General features: G+C 41.3%; 1 protein-coding gene across 2 annotated transcripts; it reads right to left on the bottom strand.

Moving 5' to 3' along the window:
• Positions 1 to 724: 724 nt before the first annotated feature.
• mapk14b (mitogen-activated protein kinase 14b) lies at positions 725 to 17,112 on the bottom strand. Of its 2 annotated transcripts, none has more exons than XM_019880567.1 (12): positions 16,660 to 17,112; positions 9,536 to 9,665; positions 7,002 to 7,060; positions 6,535 to 6,646; positions 5,877 to 5,906; positions 5,639 to 5,686; positions 5,171 to 5,285; positions 4,462 to 4,533; positions 3,828 to 3,907; positions 2,972 to 3,050; positions 2,227 to 2,400; positions 725 to 2,126 (listed from the first exon to the last, which is right to left on the bottom strand). In XM_019880567.1, exons 1-12 carry the CDS (start codon positions 17,085 to 17,087, stop codon positions 2,059 to 2,061), a joined length of 1,395 nt encoding a protein of 464 aa, XP_019736126.1. In that variant the 5' UTR covers positions 17,088 to 17,112; the 3' UTR covers positions 725 to 2,058. The 2 variants fall into 2 exon arrangements, with proteins under 2 accessions (XP_019736126.1, XP_019736125.1); XM_019880566.1 differs by lacking the exon at positions 3,828 to 3,907 and adding an exon at positions 3,433 to 3,512 and having other exon boundaries at positions 16,660 to 17,108.
• Between the last annotated feature and the right edge of the window lie 207 nt (positions 17,113 to 17,319).

Genomic DNA, 17,319 nt, shown 5'->3' with positions numbered 1-17,319 from the left:
ATCACAACAGACATTAAAAAATACATTTACGTCAAAGTAACTATGCTGGTTATCCAGTTCTCAACCTGTTTTCAATGATGTACCGCCTGTGAAATATCGTTTTCATTCAGCCAGCGCAAAGTATTTTTAGATGGAAAAAAGCCTCAAAACAGAGTGCCGTGCCACCAGTGTAGGATGTATTACATTTTGGAACTCAATATGTAGTGGTATAAAAAAATGAAAGAAAACAGACCAACTTGGGCATGTGCGTCAACTGGGGATCTTTGTTACTCTTTGTTTCATGCAGTGATCAAGCTTTTTTTTTTTTTTGTTTCACTGATGCTACTTTTAAAAATATATTTTAAATCTCACGTATCCCCTAAAGTGACTTTGCGCACCCCCATTTCAGAACGACTGTTCCACATTATGGCATTTTTATATGCATAAAACCTTAACTCATCGACAATACAGTCGGGCAAAGACGATGTAATTCTGTCCCCTAGTGGTAGCAGGACTAGCAATAGCTTAATTGTATCTATCGTGCACTTTTTTCCAGTTTAAAAAATAGTTACCTTTATTTTGTCAGGATAGTATTACACAGGTATGTATTTTATAACCATAGTAAAAACACCCCCAAAACAGTGGTGCCAATAAAAGCAAAAACCAATACTCGAAACTGACAAATTCAACCAAAAAAAAAAAAAGACAAATACAGTACTACAAAATACGAGCTCTTGATTCAACACACAAGTAATAAGACGTTGAAATGTGAAAAAGCCCTATATATGAAAACAAGTATTTGCCAATGAAACAAAGACAGGATGTGTATGTCTAAACCTGACTAGATTCTGAAAACAGCTCACTCAGCCAACTGTCAGAATGTTTCTGATTTTGCTGGCAAATCATCTCAATCTGACAGTTCTGGATATAATTTCAATGGGCATTGTATTAAAAATACAGTGTGTGGCAGTGCATTCTGGCAATACAGTCAGTGAATGTACGTGCTACTAAAACACTGGCGGGATTGTCTTAATTTTCCCATTTTGGTCTGATACAAGGTGTAACTGCAGTCATCAGAACTTTAATTAGCAGATAATACCTTTGGTTTCTGGTCAAGGATAGCTCTCCATAAATAATGAACTGAAGGCTTAATGTTTTGTCTTATTTTTTAACAAATAACATTCTTCAACATCAATATACAAAACAGATAATATAAATATAAGACAGCCTGACATCCACAAAACATTCTTTGAACACTTGTGATTTATAAACGCAATATGATCAAAGTACACTGCCAGCTCATGTTGTGATGGATAACATTTAAAACATCAAGAAATATCACACTATAGTGGTCCTGCTGGATGTGAGTGGATGCGGAAAGAATGTACAGAAACTAAAGTGCTAACAGGAGATAAGAGTGGGAATAATCGAGGCACACAGAAAACAAACATCTCAGGGTCGTAGAGAAGAAACATCGAGGAACTGAATCCAATTATAAAAACAAAGCCTCGACTGTAACATATACTGAAGAGTTGTGTCATACACACTTTATTTATTAAATAACAAATCTTTCATACCTCAAGACATCATTCATACTGCGTGTCCAATATGATTACTGGCCTGGCTGAATCAGTTGTATACAAACACTGCTTTTGTTGTCAATCTAAAACACGACTATGTACAAAAATATGCAATTTGAAAGAGGAAGAGGATACATTTGATAAATATCTCCTTAAAACATCTCAATCCTGCTTGTTTATTATTACTTTCATTATCAACTAAATAGAAGTTGCTCCAATTTGCTCACAATATCAAGAACACAATGCCAGCTGCTAATCTAACTAAATTATTAGTTAGGATAGAAAAAAAAGAAACCTGCAATATGAATGATCGTAGAAACACACAGTCAAGTTCAGTCCCTGAAAATTACCCCCCCCAGAGATTTAAAGATGGCAGGCACTTGAACATTGTGGTGATGTTGAGGGTGTTTGGAAAGTCTGGCCAAGTCACACACACAGATTTTCTTGTTTTGTTTTTTTAAGTGTGTTTCCATTTAAGGATGGATGCTTCTACTCTTCCTCATGATTCCATCTCGTCCCTGTCGAACGATGGCGGCTCAAAGCTGACCACCTCTTCATAGGTTAACCCTATCGGATAGGAAAGGGGAAGAAAAAGTTTACGTCAGATCCCAAGTTCTGTCATGAGCTCTACCACCTTCTCCTAATTATCCAAAATATGCCTTCTTACTCTTCCACTCCTCAATTTCCAACTCGCGGCTTTCAAAGCTCTGGTCATAAGGCTCCGCTTCAGGCTCGTCATCTGGATCGTGGTACTGAGCAAAGTAAGGGTGAGCAAGCGCTTCGGATGCCGTGATCCGTTTGTCCGTGTCCAGCACCAGCATTTTCTCCAGCAGGTCCACAGCTAGAGGACGGAGGACAATGTTCAACATGAGAACCACCGATACACATTTGGATCACAGCACCACCCTATCTATGCCGACTGTTGATGACAATAGGAGGAAGAGAGTACAAGTGACTGTGAGCCATCTTTGATATCCAATTAAATAGAGCCAGGAAGTCCAGCTCACTCGTAACCCAAGCGAGGCAAAGCAGTACAGTATACAAATGAAACTATGAAAAGGCCGTCATCCGTGCCTGCATAAAAATGTTGACATTTCAGCCTACAAGAACTCCACTTGGAACTTGAGAAAACACATTGCAATTTTATATGCAATCACTGCCTGTTAAGTCTATTGTTCTGTTTTAACAGCGTAGACAAAGAAAGTTAATCTGAGACTTTTTAAATCACAGAATTTGCCTTTACTGTAAGTAATTGTATCAAGATTTTCTTTCATAATGTGATCATCTTGGGTAATGTCTCAAATTGAACATTTGTATGTCATATTTTCGTCTATTTGGTGTTCATGCTCTTATCACTAATCTCTTGCGCCAGAAGAAAGGTGATTGATTTCTTTATTTTAAGGCCCACTTACCAAGAGGATTGGCACCTATGAATACATCTGCAAAGTTTCTCTTGGGCATGTGGGCAAGTGAGTTGATATAGTTCCTTGCCTGCAAGAGAGAGAGAAAAAAAAACATAGCCCACTTATAAAGTGATGTGAAAAATCCGCACTGCTATTGTTGCGGATTCAGTGCGTCACTGTCCGGTGCCCTGCATTCTTTATGATATGCTTCCAAGTACGTGCATTTGTTTTTGTTGTAGTATGAAAACAGGTGTCAAATGTTAATAAGCTCGAGACTGGCAAAGTGCTGAATAGCCGCGACAACTGCACTGAGACAGACAGGAAACAGGATCAGCGAAATGAGAGCAGATGCTTGTTGGCAGATAATGCGTTGGAAATGGTTTTGCATGATGCATCTGATGTCCGTCGATATATCTTGCATGTAAAGTTGGTGTTTGATGGCATCTCCAAGTGAATATCAGGGGCCTCACCTCATGGCTCGGCATCCTGCTTATGAGGGAGGCTGGGGGGGTCCCCGTCAGACGCATTATCTGCTGCAGTTGGTTTATGTCTATAGTGTCTGAGTCAAGGGGCCTCATATCAACAAGGTCAAAGAGTACAGGCACTTTAAGAAAGTTTGCGCACGAGGAGGCAGGGAACAAACACAGGATGAAGATGAACACGTAAGAAGGTATTGTTAGACATCTTCAGCCATGATAGCTCATCACTGCTACAGTGCCCGCATACTTCTCGTACATGCTAAAACAGAAATGTGTCTCAAGCAGGAGCAAAATCAGTCAAGTCAATCTGGAAAACCATTCCTCGAGCAAAGCAGATGCAACGCAAGGAACGAGGAGCAACAAAATCGTGGGTGCCTGACACTCACAGACTCCGAGGAGATTTTCATTAAGAGCTCGGGCCCCGGGGTTCCGACGAGCAGCATTATAAGCTTCAATTCATCAATGTCTATCACACTGACATGAAGGAAAACTGAACACCGCGAGGTTGGGGAGCTGTAACGAGGTGCAGTGATCGATTGATCTCGAAGAGCAATTGCGCGATCAGAAACCACTGATGTCGGCTCAGCATCTCCATTCGAGGTGATGCCAAATAAGTTTGATGGGCCCTTCCACCCAAAGATCATCCAACTTTTTATTTGCTTTTGCGTTGCGCACTGGAGCACAGTCAAGGGCCTTGACTAACGGTTTCCAAAGAATCGTCCAAATGCTGTGCATGGAATGCTTGGTGGGTGAACGGGAAACAGGAAGGTGCACCGTATCGCACAGACAACAGTGGGCAGCGCTGAGTCATAGACCACAGGGAAGTCCATCTCACATGCAGGCACACGCGCACGCACGCTGTCTCCTGCAAAGCACTAATTAGAAGTTCATTCACACACTATTGATTCCTCGTGAATTTGACACGTCGCGACTCATATACAGTTCGTGCACAGTCTGCACTCAGCCACAACCTTGTCCACAACTCAAGAGGCTGAGTTTTGGAGCTGAGTGGAAGGATACGATCAGTGCCGGGGAATAGTGTTCGTCCGGTGAGAAGTTCAGCCATGATGCAGCCCACCGACCAGATGTCCACTGAAACACGGAAGCAATAAAACAACAGTGAATTTGATCATGGCAACATGTTGGCCCCGTATTCAGAATCACTGAAACAAAAGACGGTGCCATCTAAGCAACATCTGATGCAGACACAGTGAAATCTGCAAAACGCAATGGTTTTTTTTTTTCTCAATTCATACACGGTTGGTTTGTTTTGCAAGCACATTAATTTTAAAAATGCAAACCAATGCGCCGCTGCATGAAAATAATTTTACTGAAAACTGTTGAAAACTCCACTGGATGGGTACAAGCAAGTTTTATCTTAAAGGTTGTACCCAAAAGGTTGCAGCAACCAAGTAAAATCTATTTAATTGGACATGTCAGATATGTTATCATAACAAATTATTAAGCTACATTTTTTTTTTTTTATATGGACAAGCCCAAATTGTCATGAATGCAGTGCATTTACAGTGTTAAGCTTTTGTTTTGACATCGGGTTCCAATTAAAATGCATAGACTGAAATAAACTGGGTTTTTTTTTTGTTGTTTTCAATGATTTTTGTGGATGCGTTATGATGTGTGAATGAATACAGCCCGAAACATACTCCACTTACATCAAAATGAACGATGGAATGAGAATAACGCACAGAGCGTTCTATCGGAGTCTGTGTACCTGTCATGTTGTAGTGCATCCAATTCAGCATGATCTCTGGGGCTCGGTACCACCGAGTGGCCACATAGCCAGTCATTTCATCATCCGTATGTCGGGCCAAACCAAAATCCAGGATCTGGGGGACCAAGAAATATTTGTGTACTGGTACATGAAATAAAAGAGTATACCTGTCCTACCCTCAAATAGGTGATGCGCTACATTTCCATACAATAAAATGAGATCGAATATAAGAGCTGTATCAAAAAGGACACCGTTACAAAGATAATGCAAGTTGGTTTTAATTGTCTCTGTCAAAGACACAATTGAACAAAATGGAGATTAATGTGGGTGTGTTACACATAAATATGTTTTTATCACAGCATTTTGGTTTTCTTGTTGAAGCTGCATGAGACGACGGGTACCTAATTTTGTGGCTAGTGGTGTAAAGAAAATTGTTACTGGTGTTTGATTTTCAATGGTCACACACACCTTCAATTCACAATCTTCATTTACAGCCAGATTGCTGGGCTTCAAGTCCTGGGGAGGGGAGAAGATAATTTAAAAGACAGCAATGACGTGTGACAATGCAGCATCACAACAAAAACACAACGGAGGAAATTTGAGGCTGAGTTTATTGTTTTAAGCCTTTACTTTTATTGGACATTAAGCGAAATGTGATCTCAATGCTCATAAATTATTATTATTATTATTATACAACGGCACTTACTCTGTGGATGATGTCTGCAGAATGGATGTTCTACAGAGGGGACGGGGGAGGAAAAAAAAAAAAAAGATCACATTTTAACGCACATGCTCCTGAAGTGGATTTTTTTTTTTTTTTTAAATAGCCAAGTTGTGTGTTCATACCCATGCTGCGGTTACAGAAGCAAAAATCTCTCCGCGATGTTACTGCGTAACTTTCCCAAAATGTTCAGAGGAGCTCAGCGTACGTGGCAATTAAATTAACTGGAGTTTATTGAACATAAATACAATAGCAAGGTGAACTCTCATTGGAGAGTTACCAGTGGCTACGCTGGCAGATTATCTCAGACAAATATGAAACCAAACTCAAGATCCACACATGTGCTCCAGCAGCATAAATAAAGACATATCAATTGTACGTTATTATTATTATTACTGACAGTAGCCCACATCATCTAAAGTTCCCACTCAACATGCCATCGGTTCATAACTAATAAAAGGTCTCCTTGAGTCATTTTGGTTGACTGACTACAATCATTTCACGGACATTTTATTTCACTATTATGATACAAGGACACTGCTAAGCTTTTAGGAAAGAATGTTAAAAAGGTGACTTAAACGTCACCTCTACAATTAAAGGTTTTATAATTGCTACACGTGGACTCAGCGTTACATTGACCGACCTTTAGGCCTCTGAGAATCTGGTAGATGAGGAACTGGACATGGTCATCCGTCAGCTTCTGACACTTTACGATGTTGTTGAGGTCCGCCCCCATTAAATGGGTCACCAAGTAGCTGCAAGACAGAACCAGCCACTATTATTGACACATGTCATAGAGTAGTTACGGGGCTGGGTTGAGATGGACCACACACGTTTCGCTGTAGTGACCTACAAGTGCAAACAAAAGCTTCATCTCAAATATACGTGACGTCAGCCCCACGCAGAGACCCTTCTACACATTCATTGGAGTCGTCTGCACACACAAATGCGCAGACTGCCAGATGGCTGTTACCATGGAAACAACTCCAATGCACAGAGTGCATCTGCTTAACCTACATTCACCTAAAACACTGCATGTAAGGTATAAGGTTCTGTATTTCGCCGTGACAATTGTAAGTGATGAAAGAAAAAACAATAAGTGTGACTTACACATCGGTGAACTCTTCTAAGCTTGTTGCAGGTGTGAAAACATCTAACAGACCGATCACCTGGGGGGATGGGGGGGGGGGGGGAAAGAGAAGGTAAAGATCATGTTTACACACACTGATATAAGACACGAGATAAGTGCTCTTCAATATCCGGACTTAAATTGTCTCAAGCAGAGAGCCAAGCCAGTGCGCACAAGCGTTTGCGGTTAGATTAGATTATAATGGCACCCCGTTTTGTTTGTATGTTCAAATTCATCAGACAAAATGGGTCGGGCAAACATCACCGCTGTCAGGAAAGAACAATTGTTGTTTGCCCAAGAATTATGACGTGTATTTATTTTCAAGCCCGCGTGTGGAATGCAAATCAACGGCAGTAAGTATAACGAGGTCAAGTCAGAAAACATGCAAGTTCACTGACTAAACTGTTTGTCTGAAAGCATCGGCGGGTCGAAAAACAATTTGATCAGTGTGGCATGCAGCCAAGTTTGGAGCAACACTGTACATTATTCTGAATAGTGACGAAAGGCCGCACACACACACACACACACACACACACACACTAGAGGTAACAGATAGCTAAATGCTAAAGCTGGTGATGGGGGATTGCCATGGAAACGACAGTTAACTACATTCCATTTTTGATGACAAAATATATGTATACATTAATAAATTGTGTTTTCCTGCATGCCAAGAAGGAGGTCATATGGTGATGCAGGCCGATGAACCCCCCCCCCCAAAACGGAGTGCCACGGATAAGTACAATACAGTATTGTACTGTAAAACGCAGTTGTGCCGTAGCAGCTTCACCATGAGCCCGCTCGCGCAAGACAACCACACAGATGATTGGTAGGCTCCAGTCACAACAAATAATCTGATTGGTTCATCCTCGCCTTCCAAACTGAAAAACCCAGGGAGTCTCCCGGCAACAGCGGAAGGAAAACAGAACGTCTCTTTTACTCTCTTACTGTCTGTGCAACAAAAGGTAAGTAATATACCATGCTGATGAATTTAGAAACCACACACACAGACAGAAAAAAAAATGCATGCAATTCTCTATGTTATGATGAAACCATGTAGCAATAAGCTTGATGACAAATGACACGTGCCATTTTCCCCTCATTTTGTGGCCGGTGGGCGTTTATTTACTCAACTGCAGATTAGCCCAGGTGTCCATAGTGGGAGGAATAAACGAGACACCGCGTCTATTATAGTGAGCACGACTATTTGAGCAGAAGCAATACAAATACGACCACCTGTGCAGCTTCAAATCTTTTAATTCATCATGATCTACTGTAGGTACGTGTCACTACTTTTGTCCCTTGTTGTAACACAATTCTGTCCAATTTGACATCTGTTTCTAAATGTATTGGGCGATCTTAGCCGAAATGGCGGACTGTTTGCACAGCAGCTAAACAAGAACATACATACTGTGCAATGACACAAAAGAAAGAGCCTGTATAGACACTGGTACTCCTGTCGAAAAGCAGACGCTATGTTGTGAAGCTGTTGACAGGGAGCCTGCACAGACTAGTTCCAATCATGTTTTGGCATGAAAATGCTTCTCTGTGGAACCTGTTCGCAACATAGGGAAGTGTGGGTAGTTTTCAATAAGGTTTGGATTGAGCATCACCACTTTGTCCTTCCTCTTCAGCAAGAGCATAGAAGCAAAACAAAAAAAAGCCACCCACACCCCCCACTTCCCCGCAGGCCACATACGAGTGGGCTAATACAAAGATACAGGAGATATACTGTATCAAGTAACATTGGGGAAAAAGCTGTTTGAGTCAGTGTGAACACCTAAACTTTGCTGAACCACATCATGTCTACGTCTAACGTTTTCTTGGGAAAAAAAACAAGAAAAAAAGAAGAAAAAAAAAAGCCGTCATTGGTAGCCTCATGCTTTGCACTTTTTCTTCAGATGGAATTGAGGATTAAAGGTCTATATACTGTATATTTCTGTCTGTATATTTCCAACATGATTTCCCGTTTCAAACCTTCCATACGCTGAAGTTTCCTGTGACATATTTGTATCGGCTTCACAAACGCAAAGACTGCTTTTAGTGCTGCACATTTCCATTGCCTGGAGTCGCTTGACAAAGCTACTGTGATTACGTAACATTACTGTAAGTGGTCAAAGTAGATGTAGCAACAGCACGCAGCATCTAAAAAGCATGTGGGCAAGTGTCTGTAGGTGATTTATCTACAAGGCACCACAACACGCTAGTTTTCAATTCTTCTTTTGACACCCTCTGGTCATATGTTGGCCATCGGGTGCATCTCTCAATGCAGCACATGGTGACATTCAGCATCTCTAATCAATGAGCTTCATTCAGAGGGCGAAACATTGACTCTAACTGCAGATTTTTCCCGCCCCTTATTGTGTAAATACAACTACAGCCGATCACCATATTTAGCAATTGCCCACCCAACAATAACATAGATTTGTAGTCATCCAAGTGCAATCTACAGCGGAACACCCCCCCCCCGCCAAAAAAAGAAAAATCAAGCCAAATATTGGGGATGACGACGACTTACATTCTCGTGCTTCATATGTTTAAGCAGCCGCAGCTCTCTGTAGGTTCTCTTCGCATGGATGATGGATTGGAAAGGTCTGGACAACTTCTTCACTGCTACTTTCAGGCTCGTCTTCATGTCAAATGCTGAACTGTAAGATACACAAACGTAGATAGAAGATGCTAAGATGTTCACTGTAAAAGATGCATTATTTCAAAGTCTAGAATGTTTCCCTGGATTAAATGGTAACCTGTGGGCCACATTGTAAACAAGCATGTAGACAACATGTAGCCCACTGGTTTCCCTAAACCCCGATGGTCAGAAACTGGACTAGCGACATGACTGAAATGGATGTGACTTATTAGCTGTATTGTGTAAAAAGCACACATGTAAAAATCCCATAATCATTAATAGAAAAAAAAAAAACACTGACTAAACTGTTCAAGATTATTTTTGAACAGCAACAGCAACAACAACCACAACAAAAAACATTCAGCCAGATTGTTTGTGCAAATTATCTTTGGGTGTTGCCCTAGAAATGCAACCACACTTAAAACTCACTGCCGTGTGGCACTTCCATTGTACTCATTTTAATTTCCCACACCAAAGTGTTCAGGCTTCTTTGTTACAAACTACTAAATACATTTTCTGGCACTTAAATGGAGGTGTGGGGCACGAACAAAGAAAACCCCATTCAGTTTTGGTGCAGATTAACATGTGGGTTCCATTTTATTGATGTCTGTGCATGTGTGAGCAGCCAACTCAATGCAACCCATTGTAACGTCGGGTACAAATAAAGTTCGCTAAACGCTCCTTTTCTACATTTCTCTGTGAATCACAGAAACTCAAATTTCGGGCTCTGCATTCATTAACACTGGCACGTAAGTCGCCGAGGCATCGACAAATATGCCAAAGGAGAAATAAACGTCAGCATCTATTTCCATCATTACAACATGTAAGTGCCCTCTTTTAATTAATAAATATGTAAAATAAACACCTGGTCTGGTCTAACACCGTGAGAGAATTGAAGAGAAAATATATGTTATGATGACATTTAAGTGTATGCACCGTGTGGGTGGCTAGCATAAATGTTGACGCTGAACTAAAAAAAAGTGTTTAGCTTTGATTGGCTTGCTCACCGCCACTCGTTTTCCTGACTAGCATTTATGTCAACCACATGTCTGTGAAGGCAGTGTATTAAAAAAAAAAAAAAAAAAAGTTTTTAGTTTTGATTGGCTTGCTCCCCGCCACTCGTTTTCCTGACTAGCATTTATGTCAACCACATGTCTGTGAAGGCAGTGTATTAAAAAAAAAAAAAAAAAAGTTTTTAGTTTTGATTGGCTTGCTCCCCGCCACTCGTTTTCCTGACTAGCATTTATGTCAACCACATGTCTGTGAAGGCAGTGTATTAAAAAAAAAAAAAAAAAGTTTTTAGTTTTGATTGGCTTGCTCCCCGCCACTCGTTTTCCTGACTAGCATTTATGTCAACCACATGTCTGTGAAGGCAGTGTATTAAAAAAAAAAAAAAAAAGTTTTTAGTTTTGATTGGCTTGCTCCCCGCCACTCGTTTTCCTGACTAGCATTTATGTCAACCACATGTCTGTGAAGGCAGTGTATTAAAAAAAAAAAAAAAAGTCTTTGCAGTTTTGACATAACAACATGCTATCATGAGAAACCCATCGATTGCTTTTGTGGTGAAGATGTCCGCGGAAATGTGCAACACGCATGGCTTGCGAGCGCTTGGGTCATTTATCTCGTGTAACTCTATTCCTTGTTGTCATTGAGGAACCAGAACAGAAACGGGTGTGACTAAAACAAAAGCAAAACACAGACGTCGAAAATAAGGTACATTTGAGTTGTCTGACTGACAGCAAGCTAACAGTTGCAGTCGAATTGAAAGGTTTGCCGGCTGAACTGGAAAACCGAGAGATTTGACAACCGCGCTCGATGAAGACAATGAGGTGGAAGAGAAACTGCGAGCCAGATGGGCCTGGCCTGCACTGCTCGAGTAAACTGAGAGAATATGGCCCCCGTACAATAACTCACATTCCTTCTAGGTTGACTAGTTACGCTGCGGTGAGACACACCAAGCAGGGAGTGTTTCACCTACGTTCAGCCTGGGCAACTTCACTGTCAAACTACCTGCACCAGTGACCCAGTCAGTCTGCAAGTGTAAAATGACCTGGATTATATCGCTCCACTATGTGTTTGAGTCATTTCCTTGGGTGACGTTTCCAATAGAGAGATGCAAACACTTCCTACCTTTAGTCAGCAGTCTATCAGTATCACAGTACCACTGGATGATCTGCCTAAACACCCATATAACAACAACATTAAGATAAAGCAGAGTGTTTTTCCTTCTTCAGCACGAGCGAGATAACCACACGCAACCAGTGGACTTTCTGTCCCATGGCCTTGTGAAACAACTTTGATGTCGTCTCTGGCTTGAAGACCCGCTTTTGGCAAACACTGATTTAACCGAGCTGCGTGAGCCCTGACGTTTTAAAGAGTAGCTGATCTGCAGAACAAACGAGACGGGTCAAAGCAAACAGCATCCAATTACGCCATAATAAAAAAAAAAAAAAAAGCGAGAGTAATAAGAAAGCGGCCATAAAAATGCAAAAGGAGAGACGGTGTTAGATTGGAGAGAGGTGAGCATAGGCAAGTAAGGGCAGTTTCAAGAAGACGACAGAATCACAATGGATTGAATTATTTTCCCAAGTGTGAAAAATTTGTATCATGGCTTTACAATGTCCTGCTTTTGGCAAACACTGATTTAACCGAGCTGCGTGAGCCCTGACGTTTTAAAGAGTAGCTGATCTGCAGAACAAACGAGACGGGTCAAAGCAAACAGCATCCAATTACGCCATAATAAAAAAAAAAAAAAAGCGAGAGTAATAAGAAAGCGGCCATAAAAATGCAAAAGGAGAGACGGTGTTAGATTGGAGAGAGGTGAGCATAGGCAAGTAAGGGCAGTTTCAAGAAGACGACAGAATCACAATGGATTGAATTATTTTCCCAAGTGTGAAAAATTTGTATCATGGCTTTACAATGTCCTAGTATGGACATTTGATGAGCACTTGGACCTTTTAAAATTGTCACTCATTGGAATATGACATCCACATATTTGGGTCCTCCGTCCGTCTTTCATAAAAGACAGCGCTGGACTGGAAGCGGGCCAGTCTAGTACTCGCTGAAGCCAGGCTGTTTTAACATTTGCAGAATGTGACTTGGCCTAGTCTGGCTGAAATAGCTTGGATGTCCCTGGAAAAGCATCAAAGGGCACTGACACACACCCCAGAGAATGTTGGAAAGTGCTGAACTACACCCCATCCTTGCTTGTGACTGACCGAGCCTTTCATTCTCCTCTTGTACTCAATTATGAAACGTGCCTGTTTCCAATGAACTGATTCACCTGTGAAATATTCCAATGTCTTTTTTTTTTTCTTTTTGGGTCACTTTATTTTGAGTAGCTGCAGACAGTGAGTCCTGATCTGATAATTTGGTAATGCATGAAGAAGATATAAAGACAGCACGTATCTCTACTCGCTATTACCGCACTTTTGCTGAAATGTGAGGGGTATACTCACTTTTGAGACGTACGCAACAGCGCTTTATTTCAATCATGCCATCACAATCTGCCTGATTTCATATGTACACCCCACAGAAAACAAAAGGCATTAGGACATTGATTTTACAGTAAGTGGAGAACGAAAGCTGAGCCATTAAGAGAAAAAGACAAACCCCTATTCGGTAAAGCTGGACAGAGTGTACAATACCTTGCCTTTCTGATACATATTACCGAACGATTTGGCTACCACAAGTTCATCAATAACGCGTGAGCCTAAAAATGTACTTTTATTTCAACAAAAGAATGTCACTTTACTTAAGCAGATTCCTAGCATTCCCTAAATACACCAGTTATTGTTGTTACCACGACAACCGAGTGCCATTGAATTTGACCACAGTAGATGAGACCGCCGTCATCCCAACGTGAACTCGGTTTAACAAGGAGATGACGCTGTCGAATTAAATGTGTTAATAATGGTAACAGTTGGACTTTGAAACATATTTCAATTTACATTTAATTTCCTCTGAATTAATGGCCATGTCATGAGAACAGATTGGAAGTCGATTTCTGTCCCAAAAACAGATTATGCTCGTCTTTGGAGGTTCCTTATTTGAATTTTAATTGCCGGGTTTTCATTTCATAAATGGACAAGTTTATTTCGCACACACATTCATTTCTCTCTAATACTTACTTTTTCAAAAGACACACAAATAAAGTGCAGTAAGTAACATAGCACACGTAAAAATCAAGTAAGAATCTAACCTGTGTCTAAAAGATCTTATCTCAGTGATCATGGAAAGAACACTGGCAGTAAACTGTACATAACGTTATTGGCACTAGTAATATCTCTTTATGACAGGAACTGGTGTGACAATAACAAAAAAAAAAAAAGGGGGGGGGTTCCAACGGTAACAAAAGGCAATTAAACAAGAAGCAGAACAAGTTGTTCCGTACAGGCGTACATCATCAAGTCCAGTTTGTTGACCACAAGACCACATAGTCAACCTGACTACAGTTTATGACATCAACAAAACAAACTTGTGCTAGAACAGGTTATAATGTCAAAAACCGTGCAATTTACTGTCGCTGATGATTGACTGTTTAATATGTACGCGTGCCTTGGGGTCTGTAAGTAAACCACACTAAGATGAGTGAGAACATGGCAACCCGCATGGTTAAAGCATTCGCGGCATTTGCTCTTGAAGTGCTAGCTTGACAAAGTCACTGACTTTGTAACTTAAACCTGCCAGCAGTCCTTTGCAATTAAATACAAGTGGATAATAATTGCAAATGATAGTTTTGATGACATTGACGTTCTTCCTCATACTTTTGCGATGCAATTTGTTGTTCAGGAGCTTTGATCAAAGTTTTTGCCTAAGTCCCAGGTACCTTCAAACATAATTCATTTTGTCATGCAGTGTCAGGACGTTTTCAGTGATTCGTTTATCTATGTATGCCGTCATTGTCTGCACTTTTTACAAAACATTTGCTTTTGTCATGCAAAATGCTTGAAATGTTACAGAGTTGCATTGCACTGTGTGCTAAAAGAGTACAAATTTTGCAACTTTTCCATGCCATAACACTGGCTCGGGTCTACTTGCCGCAATTGGGAATAATCATTTTTTCCGCTTCAGGCCACAGGAAACTGAAAATCACACTGCATCGAACGGATTGGTTGGGACAAGAAGCATGTTCATTTTTTTATCAATTGTAGCCACGTGTGCTCAAAATTTAGGCTGCAGTGACAAAGCCACAGGGCCACCCATGTTGGGTTTTCTGATTGCATTCCAGTACAGACACTCAGATAATTATGTGGTTCATTGGCAGGAAGTAACAAAGTACAAATACTTAATTGTAGTTTTTCTCTAGGTATCCATACTTAACCAGACTTTTTACTTTTTTTTTTTTTTTTAACCTCTGCAAACGAAGTTTAAAAAAAAAAAGTCAGTGTGACAGACAGCAGCTACAGTACATGGAGAAATGTGAGCTAGGGAGCATAAACAATGTCAGCAAAACTTTTGGAAGTTAGGCATCCCTCGTAAATGGCCTTATTTAAAAGAATGGTTTGTGCCAGCCGGAAAAAAAAATGTATGTAGGAAAAGTTGTTACTATTGTGTTATTCTCAATATCTAATGTTATGTGTTGTATTATTATTTTATGTGAAAAGTTCTGTAAAGCACAAGCGCTTTGTTACAGCTGCAGCTGTTGTTAAAGCATGATATCAATAAAGATGCATGTATTGTATTGATAGCATATTGTGTGATTTTTTTTCTTTCTTTCTATTTGCTGAACACTGAAAGTTAATAAATGCGTGAAACTATTTTGTTAGCAAAACACATATAATTGACAGTAAAAAAAAAAAATAATAATAATAAATCCATTCATCCATTATCTGATCCACTTATCGCGGGCGTGCTGGAGCCTGTCCCAGCCGTCTTCGGGCAATAGGCGGGGTACACCCTGAACAGGTTGCCAGCCAATCGCAGGGCACACACAGAGAAAGCACCATTCACACTCACAATCACATCTAGGGACAATTTAGAGTGTTCCACTAACATACCACGCATGTTTTGGAATAGTCGAGGAAACCGGAATATCTGGAGAAAAGGCAAGCAGGTATGGGGTGAACTTCACACAAGAAGGCCGGAGCACAGGTTTGAACCCATAACCCATGACCTCTGTACTGCACCGCCACAGTAGAAAAAAAAAAAAAAAAACCAATGTATGATAATACATTTCACAAACAGGCCATTTACATTATCACTTAAGGTTGAATTCAGATCGGAATCAGATCTGATCAGTCTGATGTGGTTTATAGCACTGCTAAAACTACAACTCTAAGAGACGTACTTCACATATGTCAAAAGACGGCCTCTTCATTAAAGTAGCAACTTCAGTGTTGCACAGAATTGGATTACGGGGAGCTAAATTGTATTACTTGCATAGCTGCTTGATGTTTCGCTCCTATAGGTGATGTCACTGCTCACACGTTGAGCATCGAGAAGTGCACCATAACGCGCACACGACTGAAGAGTGAGGTGCCATAACAGGATTTAGTGATGACTAAGAGTTGGGTGCCTCACCTCGGGACAGTGAGTCATCGGTGTACTACAAAGAGTGACATCATTCTAGAGTCATCACTCTGCTCATTTTTTTTTCTCTGCATCCTATTCAAAGCCCTCACTGTGCACAAGGGGGCCTACTTTACTTACTGCAAACCACGTGACCTTCTGGTGCTCTGCAGGCCGGCTGCACCCAACTGGAAAATGCATAATGCATGTTGAACGCCGATGCAAAGCGTTGGCTTGTGCATGCTGGAGCGTGGGACACAATCGCAGTGTCCTAAACTGGAATCAAATCCGATGAGCAAGCCGTTCTTGGGCCTGATGAAGGAGCATGCACAGGCACGCTACTACTAATCAAGCGGGTATAAAGCTGCGCTTTTCAACTTAGACGATTCAGGAAACAACCAGATGTTAAAAGGAAGGGTAACAATGACAACTTGGGAGCGTGCATGCTCCTTTTGGGAACTGTAAAAATGTAAAGAAAGGGAATGCTAAAAGCATCTGCTTACCAAACAGAACCATAGGCACCAGACCCGACGGGAGACAGGTTCTGGTACCGCTCCGGGACCTCCCACATTGTTTTGTTGAGCTCCTGCCGGTAAAAAGTGGGTCTCTCCTGCGACATTCCTGCGGATTTAAGTAGCTCCGCGGAGACGAGGGAAAACAAGGCAGCGGAAAACTTGTGCCCTCTCCTCCTCGTGTGGCACCCACAACAAGGCGAGGTTACTCTTGGTAATAATTCGACAAAACTGACGCGATTTCTGGAAAAATGGACGAGAACTAAGGGCGCCCCGCGGTGCAGAATAGGTTCCGAGGAAAGCTCTGCAATGTTCCGTGCACCTCCTCGGTGGAGGTAACTTCCTCTTCTAAAGGCGCTGGATCTGGTTGGACGAGCTTCAGCTCGATTATTCGCCCTCTTTCGTGTTCTGCTCGGCATGCGGAAACGTGAGCGGGTATTTGTCCTGGTCACAGCGCGCTCCCGGTACAAAGTCTCGCGAGAACTCTCTCGCCATCGAGAAAACATGGGGGCTCCCTTCTTTGGTGCTCGGAGAGGGCGGGAAATTCCCTGTCAATCAAACGCCTCTTTTGTGACTCTTTAAACATTTTTTTAAGAACTCAAAACAGCCAGGGGGTGATAAACATAGAGGCAAAGACATATATTACATAGA

The sequence above is a fragment of the Hippocampus comes genome, unplaced genomic scaffold, assembly GCF_001891065.2.
Source record: "Hippocampus comes isolate QL1 unplaced genomic scaffold, H_comes_QL1_v1.1 scaffold68, whole genome shotgun sequence".
NCBI lineage: Eukaryota > Metazoa > Chordata > Actinopteri > Syngnathiformes > Syngnathidae > Hippocampus > Hippocampus comes.
Note: the sequence above shows the minus strand (reverse complement) of the source record. Positions and strands in the feature narration are given on the sequence as shown.

Coding starts and splice junctions, on each gene's coding strand:
- mapk14b (XM_019880567.1), bottom strand. CDS start 17,087: ATGCCGAGCAGAACACGAAAGAGGGCGAATAATCGAGCTGAAGCTCGT. Junction 9,666..16,659: donor GGTGCCTATGGTTCTGTTTG/GTAAGCAGATGC, acceptor TGTATCTTACAG/TTCAGCATTTGACATGAAGA. Junction 5,907..6,534: donor AGATTCTCAGAGGCCTAAAG/GTCGGTCAATGT, acceptor TCCCCTCTGTAG/AACATCCATTCTGCAGACAT.